This window comes from Agelaius phoeniceus, chromosome 3, assembly GCF_051311805.1.
Source record: "Agelaius phoeniceus isolate bAgePho1 chromosome 3, bAgePho1.hap1, whole genome shotgun sequence".
In the NCBI taxonomy this organism is placed as follows: Eukaryota; Metazoa; Chordata; class Aves; order Passeriformes; family Icteridae; genus Agelaius; species Agelaius phoeniceus.
This window is the reverse complement of record NC_135267.1, coordinates 35031614-35050680: the sequence shown is the minus strand read 5'-3', so window position 1 is coordinate 35050680 and position 19067 is coordinate 35031614. Positions and strand designations below refer to the sequence as shown.

General features: G+C 40.0%; 1 protein-coding gene and 1 long non-coding RNA gene across 6 annotated transcripts in view; one reads left to right on the top strand and one right to left on the bottom strand.

The window, feature by feature from the left end:
- The window catches only part of RNF144A (ring finger protein 144A), a 79537-nt gene that overhangs the window by 23054 nt on the left and 37416 nt on the right, over positions 1-19067 (bottom strand). For all 5 annotated transcript variants that reach the window (XM_054629184.2, XM_054629185.2, XM_077175052.1 and 2 more), the window contains 5 exons: positions 6875-6979; positions 6623-6683; positions 5398-5605; positions 3465-3612; positions 2123-2212 (listed from right to left, as the gene is read on the bottom strand). In XM_054629184.2, coding sequence (XP_054485159.1) covers positions 2123-2212; positions 3465-3612; positions 5398-5605; positions 6623-6683; positions 6875-6979 — 612 coding nt within the window. The remainder of the gene's footprint in view (positions 1-2122; positions 2213-3464; positions 3613-5397; positions 5606-6622; positions 6684-6874; positions 6980-19067) is intronic.
- On the top strand, positions 115-17540 carry LOC143693533 (uncharacterized). The gene is made up of 3 exons (XR_013181292.1): positions 115-413; positions 4001-4132; positions 13949-17540. It is a non-coding gene; the product is annotated as an uncharacterized LOC143693533 (long non-coding RNA).

The following is a 19067-nucleotide window of genomic DNA, read 5'->3' as shown; positions in this document are numbered from 1 at the left end:
GATCTCGCACAGGGTTGTGGGGCTGTGCTGCCGCGGAGCGCCCGCATCCGCAGGAGATGGCGCTGTGCGACAGCGCTCCGGGCGCGCACCCACGCACCGAGCGGGACCGGCACCGCGGCTGCTGCTGCCGCCCGGCCACCGAGCGGGACCGGCACCGCGGCTGCTGCTGCCGCCCGGCCACCGAGCGGGACCGGCACCGCGGCTGCTGCTGCCGCCCGGCCACCGAGCGGGACCGGCACCGCGGCTGCTGCTGCCCGGCCAGCGAGCGGGACCGGCACCGCGGCTGCTGCTGCCGCCCCGCCACCGAGCGGGACCGGCACCGCGGCTGCTGCTGCCCCGCCACAGGGAGTCCCCGATGCCTCGCCCTACCGTCTTATTTCTTCCCAGCAGCAATTCCTTTTTCAGCTTCAGAGGTGGGCACATTTCATAACCCATTCTCTTTTTTCTGGTGGTGCTGACAATCTGATGCAACTTCTAATCTTCGCATTTATTTCCCAGAAACTAAAGTTAAATTCTCGTCTTTAAAAAACATGAGCTGCAACTACTGCCATGCTGCTCTTTGCAACCCAGGCTCAGTGCACTGGTCAGACAGAGCCAAGCTAGAAGCTGGCAATTTAATGGACCAGACTGACTACTGGTAATTAATACAAAACATCTATTTACACCTACCTTCCTTTAAACCTCAATATGCCATCAAAGAAATCATCAAGTTTCAGTTTCTTTGTTTTGCTGTTTTTGTTTTTTTAGTGTGGTTTTGCGTGTGTGTGGTGGGGGGTGTTGTTTATTTTTAAATAAAACTGCCTGCTGAGTATTACTTACTTTTCCTTGGTTCTTTTTCTTCTGAAGAAATTGCTGCCCTACTAGGCATCAAGCCATTTTCTCTGGCCAAAACAAATATTTTTTTAAACCCACAAACAACAAACCAAAGACTCACCTCAATTTGCTTTGGATAAATCTAAGAAGAACCTTAACAACTTACTCAAAGTTAACATAAGGAAACAATTGCAGTGTTGATTTGGCTTCCGTGGGTTTTTAGCAGAATTACATCCTGACTAGTAGTGAATTATCACTTTCTTTCTCAACAATAAACAGATCATCAAACATTCCATATATCAAACATATTTGCACAAACTGCAGTGGCTTAGAACAGATTCCAAATATTGGATGAATCACCTCATACTACAGGTTTATCAAGTAAACTTCATGTACCCACACACCTCCTGAGATACCACTGGCTAATCCAAGCACAAGCCAGTCCACAGCTCAGACACCCAGTGGTGTGGGTGAAAGGAGAAGGGTGAGATCCTTCTCCTTTTATTTCAGTTTAGCTGTTTATCCAGACTTGATGACTATTCTAGTCAGACTTGGGGTTTATGCTCACATGGAAAGAAATCTGTACTTCAAGAAAAGTACCTCATCTCAAAGGTAGCTTTTTCCAGGCACACAGTTAATTTAAGAAGAGATGACTCAGATACGCAGATGTCCCCCATCTCTGAAGTGAATGTAGAGGCAGTGGATTGGACCGAGTCACACATTAGCATTTTTACTGCATGCATCAAAGTGCTGCAGAGAGCTCTTTTATTACTAGCATTCTTGCTGGGTCTAGCAACACTGAATCTAGACTACATGAGGTATTCCCACACTCTCTGCAATTGTCAGTTTGAATCTGTGTTTGAAACTACAGGGTTTCAAGGATGAACCTTCAGGGTTATTTCTATCCAACCAACAGGAAAGAGTCAGATAGAGACCATAGCAAGATAATGTCTGTATTCAGGTTAATTCCTTTCCAGTTCTGGATCCAGAGCTAAAACTGCCTTGCAGAAAGAGCTTCCTTGTAAATAATACTGACAGTGGCAACCTAGTTCATCCTCCATGTTCAGTGAGAACAATCTGGACTGGCACTGAACTGGCTCTACAAACATACCTTTTCTGGTTCGCAGGGGCATTTTGCCAAGGAGGGCCTTCTCTAGGAGAACTAATTGTTCCACTCTAAGCTACTGCCCTCTTTTTATCTGCTACAAAAATCAGTTACCATTTGGCACAGAATTTATCCTAAGGAGTTAAAATAAGGAACTATGACAGCAGTAGACCTGTAGAGAGCTTTAAAAGATCTGAGCTTTACCTGTGTCCTGTGCCAGATAACAGATGCCCTGGAGTGCCCCAGCTTGTTTCGACAAGGTCCTTTGTCGTAATGTATAAGGAGAAAATCATCCTGCAAATATTAAATGAGAAGGTAGGCAATAAACAGAAGTTCATCAAGTTACAAAACACTATATCCTGACAACTTAAACCCAGGAATCACACAGGAAGATAAAAGCAAGTGGATAAGGCCATGTCCAACCTTTCCAAAGTGCTTTGTTTATAGTTAGGTGTCTTCACAAGCAGGTTTGTTTGGTGTGTGTTATAGATATATAACAAATTCTTCTCCCAAAGGGTCTCAAGCTGCATATTTAAATGCTAGCATGAAGTTTAGCAAGAGAATCCAAGAAGATAAGCTGATCACTGCATGTATTTTACACACATATAGCAAGAGCAAAGGAAAAATCAGTACTTGTGCTGCAGACTTCCCAAAGCTGGCTCCTTTATCTGTCTGAAGAACAGAATGACAAAACAGATTTTTGAGATATTACATCCCTATCAATTCTGTCAGCCTCTTACAAACCAGACAAGATAGTAGGCCTAGTTCTAAGGCAACGCTGCTTTTTTATCTGTGAGAGCATGTGAGAAGCCTGTGACTTCAGGATTGTTAGTAAAGTATTCAAATGGAACAACCACAAGATTTGAATAGTTGGGAGTAGCTCTCAGGAACCTAATTTCCTTTGCTATTGTTAACAAAGTTATAAAGTAAAACTGATGACATGGAAACAGATGTTGTGTATTGTATATATTCTGATCTGTGGGCATGATAACAGGCTGATTTAAAAAAAATATAAACACATGACAGTAGCAGCTTATAGACCAATAAATTCCTGCTGTTGGGGGAACACGGTATTCTTTCTCCTATGGCAGATCTATTTCTTGTCCCACAGAATACAATTAATGGTAAACAAATTAAACTGCTAGTAACATACCACATCTAGTTTGTTAAACATCCTCAGACTAAGAGCATTGCTAGTCTCATACTGTAATGCCTTCAAGAAAGGCAACATTGAAAAGTCAGCACTGAAAAAAAAAAAGCAACACCCTTCCCCATGTAAGGTGCCATGTAAAGATTGTAAATAAATTACTTTCATATGATTTTACTTTTTAATAATTATTTACTGACTCAGACCAAATGCTAAATTCACACAGGTCAGACAAGCAAAACAGAGGATACAAATCCTATCGAATTCCCAGCACCAGCTCTGATGAGCTGTGGCCAGAAGCTAGTGATCTATTTATTTAATTGATTAAAGAGACAGCTGGATGGCAAAGCAATGAACTTCTAAGCTTCTGAGAGCCAAGAGTGCACAGCATGTACTCACATCAAGAGATTCCAGACAGTACCAGCAAAAGGCATGTTTGCAATTCTTACACATCATTTGGGCACAGCCTTCATCCCGTTCAATGTAAACTTTACACTTTGGACAGCGTTTGATTGGAGCATCGTCATCTTCCATTTTGAAAACTGAACTGTGGGAGAGAGTGAGAAATTAGTAAAATGCATGACCATGTCAGTTTAGAAAATAATGTCTAAGAATTGTGTATGAAGGCAAGCCTGCTTTTTTTGCTTAAAAAAAGAGAAATTGCTAGAGATTCAGGAATTCAAGTGGTTTTATTATTCAGATATTGTGCTGTGCACTACTTTTCAACTATATCTTTAGAAATATGCTTAATGACTACAGTGTCTGCATAAAGTTAGGATCTTTTCTTTATCAATTAAAAAACAGCTTTTCTTATGTAGATATTAATAGATATTAAACAGTTTTATCCTGTAATGTACCAGATGAGCAGCAGGTAGCTCACAACTAAATATTTTGTACATCTAGATTATTTTCCTTTTCTCTCCTTTCTTTCCCAGATGAAGAAACAATCCCTTGATTGCACAATAACCCCAGACCACATTCCTTTGGACTGGGGCACCAGGGAGACAGAACTTGTCTGTGCCCTCCTTGAGGACCCTGCCTGAGAGTTTCTCTCCAAATCAAGAACAGTAAGGTTTTGGTGCATGTTGCTGTTTCAGTTAAACTTTGTCTCTGTTGACAGACTCCTAACAAGTCACTGTTCATGAGTTAGGGTCGCCACTGACTGTTACTGCACAAGTGTGCAAAACCACAGATATCCCCTGATATAATGGGCACAACAAAGAGGAATGTTGAAACAGTGGAACAATTTTTATTTCCATTGTGTAGCTTACTGTATGCAGGTTTTATGGTCACTAACAACTAAAATGCACCTTAAATGACAAATCCTGCAGCTACTGCCATTGTGAGATGCAAGAATTACTGATGGAGAATCAACAATTTGCTGCAAAACAGGACTGATGATTGATTTATTTGCCCAATAGCAGGACAAAAGGACACACACTAATTATTAACACTAGGGGTTACTGTACTAGAAAAAAATGCTTTGTATACATAAAATATATATGAAACTCCTAATGCTCCTAACAGGCACATTATGCTCCAGAACAATGAAAAAACAATTTTTACTATTACTTGGTGGAGAAAAAAAATTAAGCATGGAATAAAAACTAAAAGCAACCAAAACACTAAGTAAAAGTAGATAAAGTTTGTTACCTTGCCATGATATTTAGCAACCTTCAGTTCTTGTCATGCACACACAAAAGCATGTGCCAAAGTTAGTGTATTTGATCAGGAACTCATCATGACAGCATCCTAGCTAGTCATCTGTTATAGCAAAGCTTGAAAGAAGACAAGGTATGAGTAACTAAGTCCAAAGCTGGACAGGGCTTTAATGATGCCTTGGAGTGCAACACAATCTTTGAAAAAGCCCAGACATGAAGTGGAACACATACACAATGGTCTTTCTTATTCAGTAGCTGAAGTTTGCCACCAGAGACCACTTGAAACAGAACTTAAAGATCATACAGCAAATGTGCAGCAGAAGGGATGATTGACAGGGTATCATAAAAATCACTGTCTGGCATGATGTTAGCGACTCCCACACTGTCCAGGAGAGCAGCAGTAACGAGATCATCTCTCAAGTGAAGCTGATGAGCTGCCTGGATGTCATATTTTTCCCACTGGGGCAAAAGGCCAAAGGCTCAAGCAGCTATTTTGTGCTTTTCTGGGAATGCTGGCAAAGAGCGAGGCTGCCAAGAGCTGTTCAGTTTTAGAATACAGCATTAAAAGAACAGGAACAACTAAGTGAAGGAAACACTTTAGAACAAAACATCAGGAAAATGCCTCTTTGAGTTTTTGGCTTCTAAATACTTAATCTTTTTCAATATCTTACCTTGTTTCTCCTGGAAGAAAAGAGATTGGCATGCTCTCTTGACAGCCTTGACCTGGATGCCAATTAGATTTGCAAGCAGAGCAGAACTCAATGTCACACACTTTGCACTGGACCAGCTGAGGGTCCTGTGGGCTTGATTCCTGGAGCTGGCAAACTGCCTGGCACGTAGAGGATGGACACCAAGTCCGGCAGGGATCCAAAAGCACTTCTGCAAAGGGACATAAAAGAACCAAATTCAAAGGTGGATACAAGATCAGCCTTCCATAACAATGCATTTCAGCTGAGGTTGACTGGCAGGCCATTTGAAGACACAAATTTTCAAAAGGAGCTTTTTAATTTATGTGACCCACATTGACATAAACCTGGCCTGCTTTGCAAACAGGCACCAAACCAAAGTGAGTTTCATGAGTCTCAATTAATTGCCCACTTTCATTCACTGAACTAAACTTTCTGAGAATGAGATGTATTTTTTTCAGTTGTACTTGACGTTAAATACAGCGTATACTATGCAGTTAAAACCACCAGAAAGTGTTTTTACAATGCCTTGCCCAGTAGGAACCTATTTCAAGTTGACCTCTATCCTAATGCAACCACATGATTAACAAGAGCATAAGATACAGTTTCATCTCTTTCTTGGATGGTCCTTACAGATAACTCATTTCATGTTTCAAAGCCCAGTGAAGGCAGTAAAAATCTACCAATGATTGCAGTGGTTTCTAGGCTGGGTCCTGCCCCCAGCAAAACTTTACTGTAAGTTCTCTATGGTCTCGCCATTCCACATCTCCATGAGCATACAGTCAGCTTATGTTCTTAATGTGTTTGTATCATTACACACATGCTCATTAATTCTGTACTAAATGCTAACCCAGGAGATAATCTTGCCTCTGTGAAAGAGGTCAGTATTCTTCTCCAGCCCCTACAATACTAGTAGTCAACTTAAACAGCAAAGCTCAAAATAGAAGTCACTCCCTCCCTTAGTTATTTAGGAATATAATACATAGCAATTTTCTTTCCTCAGTTTATTCCCAGAGTGCTGCAGTTCTGGGAATCATGCAGGCAAGAACAGAAGCAATTACTTTTTAGGTTTTGGGGTTTTTATTTCTGATGACCAAGCAATTAACGCAGAATGATACTGCAAGAACATATGCAGAGATTCTGATTTATAGGATTGCTCTGGAAAAAACTCATTCTCACAGCCTTCAATGGGTAGTGTTACATGTGTTACCTCTTTCAAACTGTAGCTTCTTATACCTTTGCATGATTTCTGATGCAACCATGCACTCAATCTGTTGGAAAAAGGAAAAGAAAAAAAATTCCAATTAGGAACAGTAATAATCTGTTAAACAAACTGAGTATTTGACCTTTGAAGTATTAATAAAAACATATGTTGTCAACAATGAAGCTGTAACATAAAAACAAGACAGATTTAAACATCCTGTAAGGAAAAGAAAACACCCTCTTTGCAGGAAGAGTGTACCTCATTTTCTTGCAGATGACCTCGCTTTGGGCAGGCAGCATCAGGGCAGCTGATTGCTGTTTCTAGACCTTCTTTGATCAGAAGTTCCACGTACTGTTTTAGGCACTGTAAGAGAGCCAAACACTGAGTTAACTATTCTGCCAAGGTTAAATCCCTCAGTATTTTAACAGCTTTAGTCTGAAAATCTGAAGAACTCAAACTTTGAAAAAAACAGGTACTACTGTGTCTGTTTTACAGCCATGAGCCACATTCATAGCTTTTGCCACAGTTCACCTTTAAGTAGAAAATAGAAAGTTCATTTCCCCATCAAAATTATAGAATCATTTCTGTTGAAAAAAACTTCTAAGACCACTTAAACCAAAATTAACCAAGTAGCCCTTCATCAATTTAAAATATGCAGCAAATTACAAAATAACATGGGAAAGAACAAATCAAAGAGGATGGAGAGGTGGAAAAAACAATAAAACACCTCCATGATACAATTAGATTAACCACACTCCAAAGAAATCTGTGTGACTGGAAGCCACAACACATCTTAGTAAGCAGTAATTCCCCATAGACAGGCATCTGTCAAGCATACTAGAACACAAAGGAAGTTGAGTATCTTGACATCTCTTCTTGGAAAACAACTATCTGAATTTCATGGTTAAAGAAGTAACTTTTCCACAGAAAGGAAAAATGTGAAAATCAGGACTCCCTGAAGAACTATAGTCTCCATGGGGACCAAATAATAAATATTGGTAATACTAATACTTTTCTCCCCTGGCAACCACAGCATTTTACCCAACTCATAACTGTAAATGTAGCCTCTAGCACATCAGTGCACAGCACGGCTGTCAACAAAGCAGAGAAGTTTATATTTTTGACCAAGGGCAAATTAAGATTAAAACTTGTTATTCTTGATGAGCAACAACTCCCCTTCACCTCCATCTTTCCTACATCCAGCTGAGAGCTAATGCATAGGTGTCTACTGGGAAGACAGGAGAGTGATGAAGAGATGCCCTCTGCTGCTACTGTGCAGCTTCTACCAGCCCAGCACTACACAGAAAGAGCAGACGAGACTCTGCTTCCCAGCGGGTGGGGCACCCTGTGATGTTCTCACCCTGCCTGTGTGCTCAGCTGCCATAAGCAAACTGGAGACAATTAAAGAACGAAGTCCCTAACCCTGTTTGCAGATGTGTGAATAAAGAGTGAGGCTAGATCAACAGCAGAGTGAAATGAAGATATAACACCAGCTCAGCATACAGCTGTGTGGGAGGCAAGAAGAATTACACACTCTGCAGCAAACTGGCAAAACAAGGATTTCAGTTACCACTTCCAGACATTTGGCAAAGGTATGCAGCTGCTGACTAACCACCAGCCTAGGAAGGCGAAGGGCTGCATTGATGGTGCCAAGGCTGGTGTGCCTAACTTCAGGTCAGAGCACAAAACTGCTTCTTCCTTCACCCTGTGCAATCAGATGGCCCATCAACAAGCACCTTTCAGCCTAACCCTCAGGCATGGCCTTGTAGCTGTTAAAGTTCAGACTTCAAACCTCTTCTCTTTCTCTTCTGCCTCTCCATTTGTCTATTCAGCTCCTTTCAGATACCTCTATTAAAAAATTGTTCTAGATTCTACCTCTCACAGCTTGATTGTGGCAAAGACTGTACTTCCTGCCCACACAATCTCCGCTGCTCTGGTCCACAGCATTTCTGGTGGCAAGCTGCCACCACCTTGATAACACGACAAAGCATTTTTTTTCTCTTAGAGCTTCCTTTCTCTGTGTCTCCCACACATTAGAGAAAACAGGTCAATTTTTTTGAGAAGAAAAACAGAGATCAGATAATTGATATTTATAAAATTTTTAATTGTGCAAAGAAATCCATGTGTGACAGCCTACACGTAGTCTTTGTCTTCCTCAGTAGGGGTTTAAATGAGGACAACTGTTCATTTAGTAGATGTTGACTCACAGAAGGTTTCCAAGCCCTCACTCAGAGCTCTGCAGGGCAGGTGGTGGAACACTTTAGGAGAACCCATATCACTAAGCACAACAGGCTGAGCTCTGCAAGACCCAGACCCTAGGCTGTGTGCCTCGGCAAGCTGTGATTTCAGCTGTAGTGAGGTATTGGTGCTGCTATAATGACACTGCTGGCTCTTCTCTTTCCTCTCCATTTGCAGATGCCAAATGTGGATTAAAACTAAAATGCATACATTTTTAATGCCAGCACTTAGCACTTATAGAAAGTACTTTTCAAGCTGAATGAGCTTTGCTATCATTAATCATTAATGTGGCTAATTCTCCTCCTCAACCTGTTTAGGACTATTGCCAAAGCCTACTCAATTTGCTTCCCTTTCCTCTCATTTTCCAAGAAACTACACAGTTCATTCCTGTCATGAGCAGTGTCCACAGCCTTTCCCTTCCCCTTGATGGGGCATTGGCTGCTGCCTCCTCAAAATCAGCACAGCCAAGTGCACTTCTCATGCTTCACCTTCTGAGAAATGCCTCAAGGCTACAAAATATTGCTGGAAAATAGGTAGAGGATAAAGCACGTAATCCACTCAAGACTCCCCTGAGACTTCTTGGGTAGAGAGAGAGGAACCCAAATCAGTTGCAAGAGCATCTGATGCACAGGATACCTGTGGCTTCTCTTGAGAGCAGACAAAAGACATTCAACTTGTATAAGATTGGCTACAGTTCCAGAAATGCAGCAGCACGCAAGCAACACAACAAAGCAGGATTAGGTATTCAATCATATACTATGAAAAATTCATTGTAAAACAATTACAAAAAAATGACAAATTTTTGCAAATTTTCTATGCAACTTAATTCAATGCTGGAAGAAATTATTTTCATAGTCCTTCCAATAAGGCAATAAAGTACTCCATAGCATGAACAAAAGATGTGGGAGTGTAGGTCACCCCAAACAACATTCAAAATGAAATCTATTACATAACTTTTCTCAGAGAAAACAGGAGCTAAAATTAGATACCTAAGGCATGAGATTGGAGAAAGGTTACAAGAGTACACTGACGTATATAAAAGCAATATGCTGAGGAACATCTTCATTATTCCTCTAATGTATGTGTGTCAGAAGAGACCAGTTAGTTCCCCTGAGCACTACTCCTGTATTGTTCCCTGTGCATGCATACTCCTTGTGCATCCCTGCTCTGTCCTCCTTCCATCCCTGCTGTCCTTTCTGACACATGCATAACTTTTTCTGTTACCTGGTAACCCATGAATCCTACAGGCATTTGCTGTCCCCATGACAAACGGCAGAAGCACATCCATTTTTAGGAGTTTTGGCCCAGATCCATTCCCTTACAAAGATCAACTGAGACCCCAATTCAGCAGCAGTTTTACTATAAGCTGCCTATATAAATTGGGAACACTTTTTTTTCTGTTGCCTCAGAGACAGATGACTAATAAAGGAATGACTTTCTGAAGCTGCCAAGCACAGTGCAGTATTTAAAGCTCAGTAAGATACATTGCACTTCTAACCTCTATACATCAAGGATTGTGCCACACAGGAAGGTATATGCTCTGACCACTGAAGTGCCATGGCCTTAGAGCTTCATATCTTTTTGTTTAATGTTATAAATATCAACATACCCTATATAGGAATCAAAATGCTTATTTTTTGCCTAATTTCAAAACCACAACACAATCTTGCTCTCCTGCATTTAGCTCTAACAAACCTGCATGGGCCACAGCAAAATTTTTGGATTTTCCTTTTCTTTTAGAAGAATTCCAGGAATAATCATGATTACTTCTGATGTTGGTGCTTTGATTTATTTCTCCTGACATCAAATCCCAAATAAACCCCATCATAATTCCAAAAAAAGGAATCTTAACTTTCACTGTTTACATGGGGGGGGGCAACACTTATCTACCATCTACTTTGACAGAAAAAATCTGTTCACTTGGCGTGTGAGGTCTTTTTTCAATACAAAATGTACGTAATTAAAAACACTTGGAGATGGTTTGGGAAAATTATAACTAATTTATTTTTAAGAACATGTTATTGCTACTATTGCAGCAAGTAAGGAGTAGTTTTCCAAGATGCCACTTTTATTTGAGTTAGGCAGACAAAAAGATTATCCTGCACTGTTTTCTTATCAGCTGATAAGTAGAATTTGTTAAAATGCAGACTTTGACTACACTAATGCTGTGATGCAAGTGCCAAATCATATGGGAAATTTTTAAATCAGTCCATGGATCTGGAAAGGCGAAAAACACATGACAAGAGTGAAAGAGTGAAGTATATCATCACTACATCATTTGATTTATTTCCTAAACCTTCAAATGTATTTTAGTGCTGGCACTAGGCCATAGCCATGACCACATGAAGTGTGCACTACATGCAGAATCATCACATGCTGGTATTGGAAAACAATTTTTAAAAAACCAAAACACATGCACCAATAAAACTGAAAAGGGTGAAAATAAAAATAAGACATCTAGCATTCAACAAGTTCTAAAAAAGAAAGGGAATTAATTTTTTACAATTTATTTAGTAGCAATTAATATTAAAGTTAGGCAAAGGCAGTGCACAAATATTAACCTTGGAGATAACCCTGCACTTTGGGCAGGCAATCACTAGGAGTTTACACTGCACTTCAGAAACACAAGGAAGGGCTGACATGCTTTCTCAACAAGGGAGATTTTTTAAAGCTCAAGCTGAAAATCTTTTCAAAGAGGATAATTATTAACATGTAGACTAAATTGCTGGTCTCAAATTCTATATCATCTGCAAACCAGGATTAGATGAACATCTAAAAATATCATACATAAATATACACACACATATAATTACATAAACTTGCATTCAACCACATGAAGACTCAGGAAAAGCTGGTTGGTATTTTGTGATCCATGTTACAAGTGACATCAGGATATGTACATGCAAAGATACCTTCGGGCATTGCATTCTAGGGTAAGAAGATTCTTCTGTATGAAAAATATGAAAGGATATTGAGTGAGAAGCACTTATTTTGTGTCTTGCAGCTAAACATCTACAGTTTGGTTTATGGGCTGCTTTTATGCTAACAGGACACTAAGGCAAAGCTCAAAATTCTTGTGATGGGGCTACAGAGATGACCAAAACTACTACAGCATCAGCTACATTTGGTAGTATTTTTATGCTCTACATACTGGGAAGTTTTCTTTACATTGCTTTAAAATGAATTCTAAGAAGGTAATATCTTTTCCTTCCATAAGACAGGGCAATACCAAGGTTATTCTGCTGCTCTGTGCAAATTTCCCTAAGCTAATTCTGCAGTCAGTCTGGTGAATAGGTAGAATTTATACTCGTAGACAAACTGCCTGTAAATCTTTTGGGTAACATGATGTAATGTCCTATTTTAGGTTCAGATGAGAACAGTGCAGTGATGTAGTGTGCAATACTCACTGGGACAGGAGACAGCATGTGTGAGAGTGAGTGAATTTCTTTCACTACAAAAAAATCTGAGTGTCTGTGTCTCAGGTAAAGACTAATACTCTTGGAAAGATAGCTCCCTTCCTTTTGTCCAAATAGCAAATTCATTCTGAACATCATTTTCTAGAAATATTTTCCATTTAGACATACCCGAACAATTTCAAGAAGAAAAACTCCCCTAAAACAAGCAGCCTGCATCTGGGGTGTTCTCTGAAAAAGGAAGAATGATACAACAAGGCTAGAGCCTTCCCTATTTCTGAAAGAGATTTTTGTAGCCATATATAACTATCATATGCTACCTTTTTAAATATTTCAGTGCATACTTCTTAAAGTAAAAGGAATGCTTATCTGGTAATAGGACAAATAGGACAGAATCATAGCATAGCTTAGGTTGGGACATACCTTACAGATCCTATAGTTCCAACTCTTTTGCCATAGGCAAGGACACTTTCTACTAGACCAGGTTGCTCAGAGCTCTATCCAAACTGGCCTTGAACACTTCTAGAGATGGGCTACTCACAACTTCTCTGGGTAACCTGTCCAGTGCCTCACCACCATCATAGTAAAGAATTCCATCCTAGTATCTAAACCAACTCTTTTTCAGTTTGAAGCCATTCCCATTTGTCCAATCACTACATGCCTTTACAAATAAATCCCCTCCAATTTTCTTGTACAGCCTCCTAGTTGGACTCCCTATAGGAAACCCCACCATAAAGTTACCTGTCCCTGCCCTCCCTTTAATCCTGACCCATAAGCTTTTGGTCATCTCCTTAGTCCCCAAGTGTAGCTCCACACCCTCCAGCTGGTTACTGACATACAGTGACACCTCCACTTCATTTCTTCTGCCTGCCCTTCCTAAAGAGCCTGTATCCTTCCATTCCAACACTCCAGTCATAAGAGCAATATTATTTAATCTTCGTGTTTTACAGAAAAAGAAAACTACTTTCTGAGAAATTTCCATGGTATACTTACTGCACACAAGAAAATGTGCAAGAAAAGAAAAAGAACAGTAGGCTCCTCAGAGAGGTTTTAAGCTTCTTTCAAATTTACTACATGGCCTTTTTGTGTAAAGCAGTTATAATCCTTCCTCAAATCTATTGTTGTTTAATAACAGGCTCAACTCGAAAGCACTCTTGCACTGCAGCTCCAGTGTGAACAATTCTCCACAGCAGACCTACAGCCTAGCTTTTTAATATCACCCTAATCCTACTTAGTTGACAAGCAACTTACTGGAAAATATCTATGCACACTTAATCACAGAGATCTGTTGGAGGCATATGCCTGACTGTGGGAGTAATTTTTCTTCTTTACTAGATAAACTGTCATCTATACTCACCAAACCTGCAAGCACAAGCTACATTCAACTTCACAAACCACGTAGATCTGAGACAGATGCACATTAGAAGTGTTTAATGTTTGTGGTAATACTTTGAACTTAAATAATTTCCACTTCTAGACATCTTTTCAGAAATAATTATCTACTTGCAAAGAAATCTTCACCATTAGAACTCAAATTTTTATTAACCCTAATTTATCATCTTAAGAATAAATCACAGGAAGAACAAATTCACTTATCTTGACATGCAGTACTCCAAATCTAAAAGCAGTAACAGAGAACTGTCTTACATGTTTATCCTTTATATCCTTTGTTTTGTTACAGAGACAAAAATTCTGCTACACAAACATACAAACCCTTGACTCCAAGAGAAGCACCTGCAAGGCACTCCAGAGCTCTGCAACTGGGAAATACCTAAAGCCTTATGCTGTGAACAAGAAGGTACACACTGAGAGACTTTGGCCAGGACCAGGGAGAGATAACATCACAGCTCATACATGTGTTTCCCAAAGTGGCAAGCAATTTGGAAGACCCCTGTTTGACAGGTTTCCTGCCTCTATCCTCCTGATACTTGGCCTATTTAAAGATACTTTTGTTTGAAATTGCCATGGGTAAATGCCTCTTTTTCCCACCATGCTGTCAATGTTTAAAGACTCCCTCAGCTGTTCTGTAGCCCTGTTACAGACTATATTGCCAGTCTAAACACAATCACATAATCTTCCCTGTGGATGATGGCCAAACAGGATGAGGGCTGGGAAAGATAAACACAACCCATGTGCTTCCATGTCTGAAGACAAACCATCTGAGCATTCTTCCCTGACCTGTAAGCATTATTGTTGTCCAAGAACCCTTGTGCTCCCAGCAGCTGGTGTAATCTTAGTATGGGGACTGACCACATTCTGGCAGGAGCAGGAACTCACCCATTGCAAATTCTGCTGTAGTTAGATTCCTCCTGTGGACAGCAGAGTAGACTTTGCTGCATTGGTTCTACCTCTGTCCAAATGCCTTCTGACAGTACACCCAAATATCAGAGCAGTCCCTGGTACATGCTTCTTAATGAATGCAAACAACAACTCACAGACAAGATGTTTACATCACCCCTTTGAGTCCAGCCTCCAAATCCTCCACATGAGACTGCACCAGCTTGAATACAGGGAACAGCACCATTAGGCCATCAGTCAACAAATGATGAAGTAAGACAAGAAGAAATGTATTATCAAGAAAGCAGAAAGAAGAGCTTTGATGACTAGTTCAGGTTGAGAAATGTCAGGACATGGCAAATAGCCTTTGAGACACCACAATCAATGGCTGCAGAAATCACAAGCAAAACCAAGCAAACAAAACTAAAAGCACTGGAAAAACAACTGCCTTTCTCCAGCTGAGTATCTTGAAAGAGAAAGCAACAAAGACTAACAGCTGCCCAGCCTTTGAAGTGGTGGGCTTGTTTATGCTTTTTTATATACACTTTTATGGCTGTGTACTGTAAAATTTATAAAGTTGAACAATTTTTCTTCAGAGGAATCAATCACAGCAGCAGACAGCAAAAAATGGCCAAATGACACAAGGATAATACCTTGTGATACCTCTTCATCTTTAAATAGGTATTTCGAGTGGATGTACACGTAAACTTTTTTCATTATGAATTTTTATCCCTCCATTACCTTGCACAAACTTTTTGTTCTCACCTATTTAGGGCTGAAATTGGTAAAAACACACAGCAAACTTTACAAAAATTAATTTATATTCAAATGCCAACATATGTGGGATGAAAATCAAATATTCTGAAGAAAAAAAACACCACAAAAATTCAGTCTTATATGCTTGAGAAAAGTTTATTCTATTTCAGAACCGAAATAGCAATTCTGAGTGGGAGGAAAATACACCTGCAGCAAACAAAGGCCCTTCCCTTTTCACATGCAAAACCCTATGCAAACCAAAATGAGCTAGTTTTCCCAACAGCCTGATGAAGAGAGATAACAATCAAGTTTAGTGACATCACACAGGAGAGGAGAGCTGAAGCCTCTGGATCAATTTTAGTTTTGACCCAGGGTTCTGTGGTACCTACTTATTAAAGCAGGGAGCTCTGCCATTCCACCACCTACAAGACAAGTGAGAATGCAGCCAGCCATGTGAACTGCTATGCAAACACACAGTGACCTCTAACCATGAAGCCTCTATGACACATCACGTGTCAAGATTAGTATCAGTTCCCTGCTAAGGTTGGGGTATATGAGCACAAGCAGCAAGCTCTAAGCTTTGGTGGTGGGAAACAGAAACATTATAGCTGCTAAGCAGGACCTTGAACTCCATAAAACCTCACAAGCCATTAGTTTCCCTCCTGTCTCCAAGCAAGTGAGGCATTTCCTTTGATTAGAGGTGAGGAAGAGCCTGGTGTCAGCAGAGTGCTGCCCTGCTAAGGTAGGCTTCTTTTGGCAAGCAGAGACAAGCTACACAGGAACAGGAAGGCAGCCAAGCCCACCTGTTTCATCCACATTGCTCTTGGTGTCTGCCTTGCCCTGGGGGAAGGAGAGGCTGATGCTGCCTCTGCCTCATTTGGAGTGAGGGATAACACTAAGTAAATCACTTTTTTCTGTCCTCCTACTCAGAGAAGCTCCATGCGCTTCTGGTCAAGCATGACAATGAGAAAAAAAAAGGGATGCCTGGTACCAGTTATAGGCAGGATAATTGCCTTGCTGATCATCAACCTAAAAGGAAGCTCAAATAGCAGAATGATTAAAATTAGGAAGATCTGTAAAACCAGTCACAATTAGGCAAATTCAGTAATCCTGTTTAAAAAGGACTAGTGATAACAGAAGTCTGTCACTAACCTACTTGGGACAGAATACAAACTTAGAGGGACACCTAAAGGTCCAGGTAAGATTAACCAGCTGGCTCAAGTGCTTCAGGTAGAGCTTAGGGCAAGAATCAGCATACGAGTATCTACGAAGGAGTGTTAGTTTCAAACACCAAAGTTGATCCACATGTGCTATCTGACCAAAAAGAAAGTACAAACATGAAGCAGAAAGCAGGTCTTAAGCTTAGTTTTGTTATTTTCTAACTGTTGGTGGCTCTCTCCTTCATGTACCTGGAAACAAGGTAGACTACTTGAGGAGTAATCAAATTTTTTCATCAAAGACAAGTTTTCTGTCATGCTTCATATGTCTTCTAGACATTTGCTTGCTTGGACTGCCTACTTGACAGACTTTGGTTTTAAATTTGAGTAAAGTAAGCAATGAATCCACTGGTACCAGAATGATCAGTAGTGCATATCATCCTGAAGGGAACTGAATAATCTCATGTGAGGTCAAAAGGAGCTTAGCCTGTCTTGAGTAATAGTGGCATCAATGCACTTGAGTGCAGTGATAGTGGCATTATCACTGAGCAATAGTGGCATCACTGCACTTGGAACACGTTGACACATCTATGTGTGTGTTTTATATATATGTATAAATTATACATATTTATGCACACAGATGTACTTGTAAATCCTGAACCAGAAAACATTCAAGCAACTAAGTGCTTGACTTCCCTGCAAGAATATCAACTTCAAAAAACCTGTTGCAACTTCAGCACATATACAATTGGTAACACATCAAAGAAACATCCCGCTCATGAAGATGCATGCTAATTTCATCACAGATTACAAAATAATCTGAGTTTCAGACAGGAATTGGATAAAATTGCTCCCTGTTTATCTCCTGAAATTCCCTTGAAAAAGCAAAGGCTAAGTAGTAACTGCAAAAATTTAGTGCAGCAAGTAATAAAAAAAAAAAGAAGTGGTGTTCTCTGCTTTACTCTCTTTTTTCTTCTCTAAGTGCAAAGCTTTCTGAAGAAAACATGTAAAACTAATTACTTCTGAGGCAAGCAATTGCTAAGTGATTATCTATGTAAGATTATTAGCTATGTACTGTATGCTATTTAAGTGGGGAAATATTTAAAAAAAAAAGATATTTAGGTGTTTTGATCCAAACTTACACAAGCACACTTAAGATTCGTCCTATTGTTAACACGACTCTACTTGTTTGCCCCTTGATAATACTCAGAAAAACAATGAAAAAACTAACAGCAGGTTAGCTTGTTTTTCTCTCTGTTTTTTAGACTTCTGTTTCTCTGGTACCTCAAGCAATCCAACAATGGATTTGCTTGATGTACCAGAGAAAATACATTTTCATAACATTCCTAATGGATGAGATATACAAAACTTGAGAGCTCACAGCATTGTCTAGGCATTAGTGATCACAATGATAAAAACAATAATGGAGTATTGTACTAACTGGCAAAATAATACTATGGGAAATTGTAATGCCTGTGCCTTATCAGCAGAGGAGTGGCAGTCTGCTCTATTTAATCCATGCACAGCTCTGCCAGAAAGCAAATGGAAACAGTGTCCCCATTCTATCTTTCTGAATGGAAATGCTCTGCTACTGTACAAGTGTCAGGAAGAGACAATCCTTCATGGTATCTTTACTACAGCACTTCTGTGATTATAAAGAGTCAAGACTTGCAGACAGAAATATAGGATTGAGAGACCTGTACATTGATCCAAATGCTGCCAACATAGCAGTAGTACTACACTTGAAAGATCTCTTTGTAGTACATACTCATGTTGTTTCAGCTGGCTGTGATTTAGACAGAAGGGCTAGAGCTAGTGGTAAAAGCTGTAGTAAAAGTAGTCCTCATACTTCTATGGACATTCCTTTTTCTTTTTGCTCATATTCCTGGAAAGACCACTGTTAATGTTCAGAAAAAAAGAAGCCTGAAGAAAACTACATATTGGTCAAACAAGAACACAGCAGAGATGAACTGGATCTACCGTACATAAACTCCATGCAAAATCTTGAGTCAAAAGCCTACTCTTTTTGATTGTTTGGCCATTTACAAAGCACAGTTCATACAAAGGGTCCCTGGTGTTTCTGGGAATCATTGCTGAAGGAACACCAGTGGAGGATTCTGCATACATCTGTCGCACTCTTCCTTAACGACTGTCAATAGGCCAAACAATCTTGCTAGACTCATGGGAGTATTTTCTTTAGCAATTTATCAACTTTCAGGCTGGCCCAAAGGTAGAGATGAAGGCCTTGGGTTTCAGGTGAAGGCCTGGGCTGTAACAGGTTTATAGCTGTTGCCTCTTGCATTTATTGGGATTGATTCTTAATACTTCCCTCACCATCATCAAGGAAAGCAAGGGTAATACTATCTATTAATTCATGAGAAAGTTTTAGGACAAAAAATTTTTTCAGGGCACTGAAATGTCACTATATAAAGCTTATTAGTGGCAAACAAGAGGCAGACAAACTACAAAAATTTCTTTAAACAGGACAAAACTATTCAAGTTTTGAACAAACTATTCAAGTCAATCAAATACTAGTAAAAACTGGGTTATGATTCCACCTGAACAGAGTTCAAAATGCAAACTCCATGTCATCAGTCAGATTACTATATC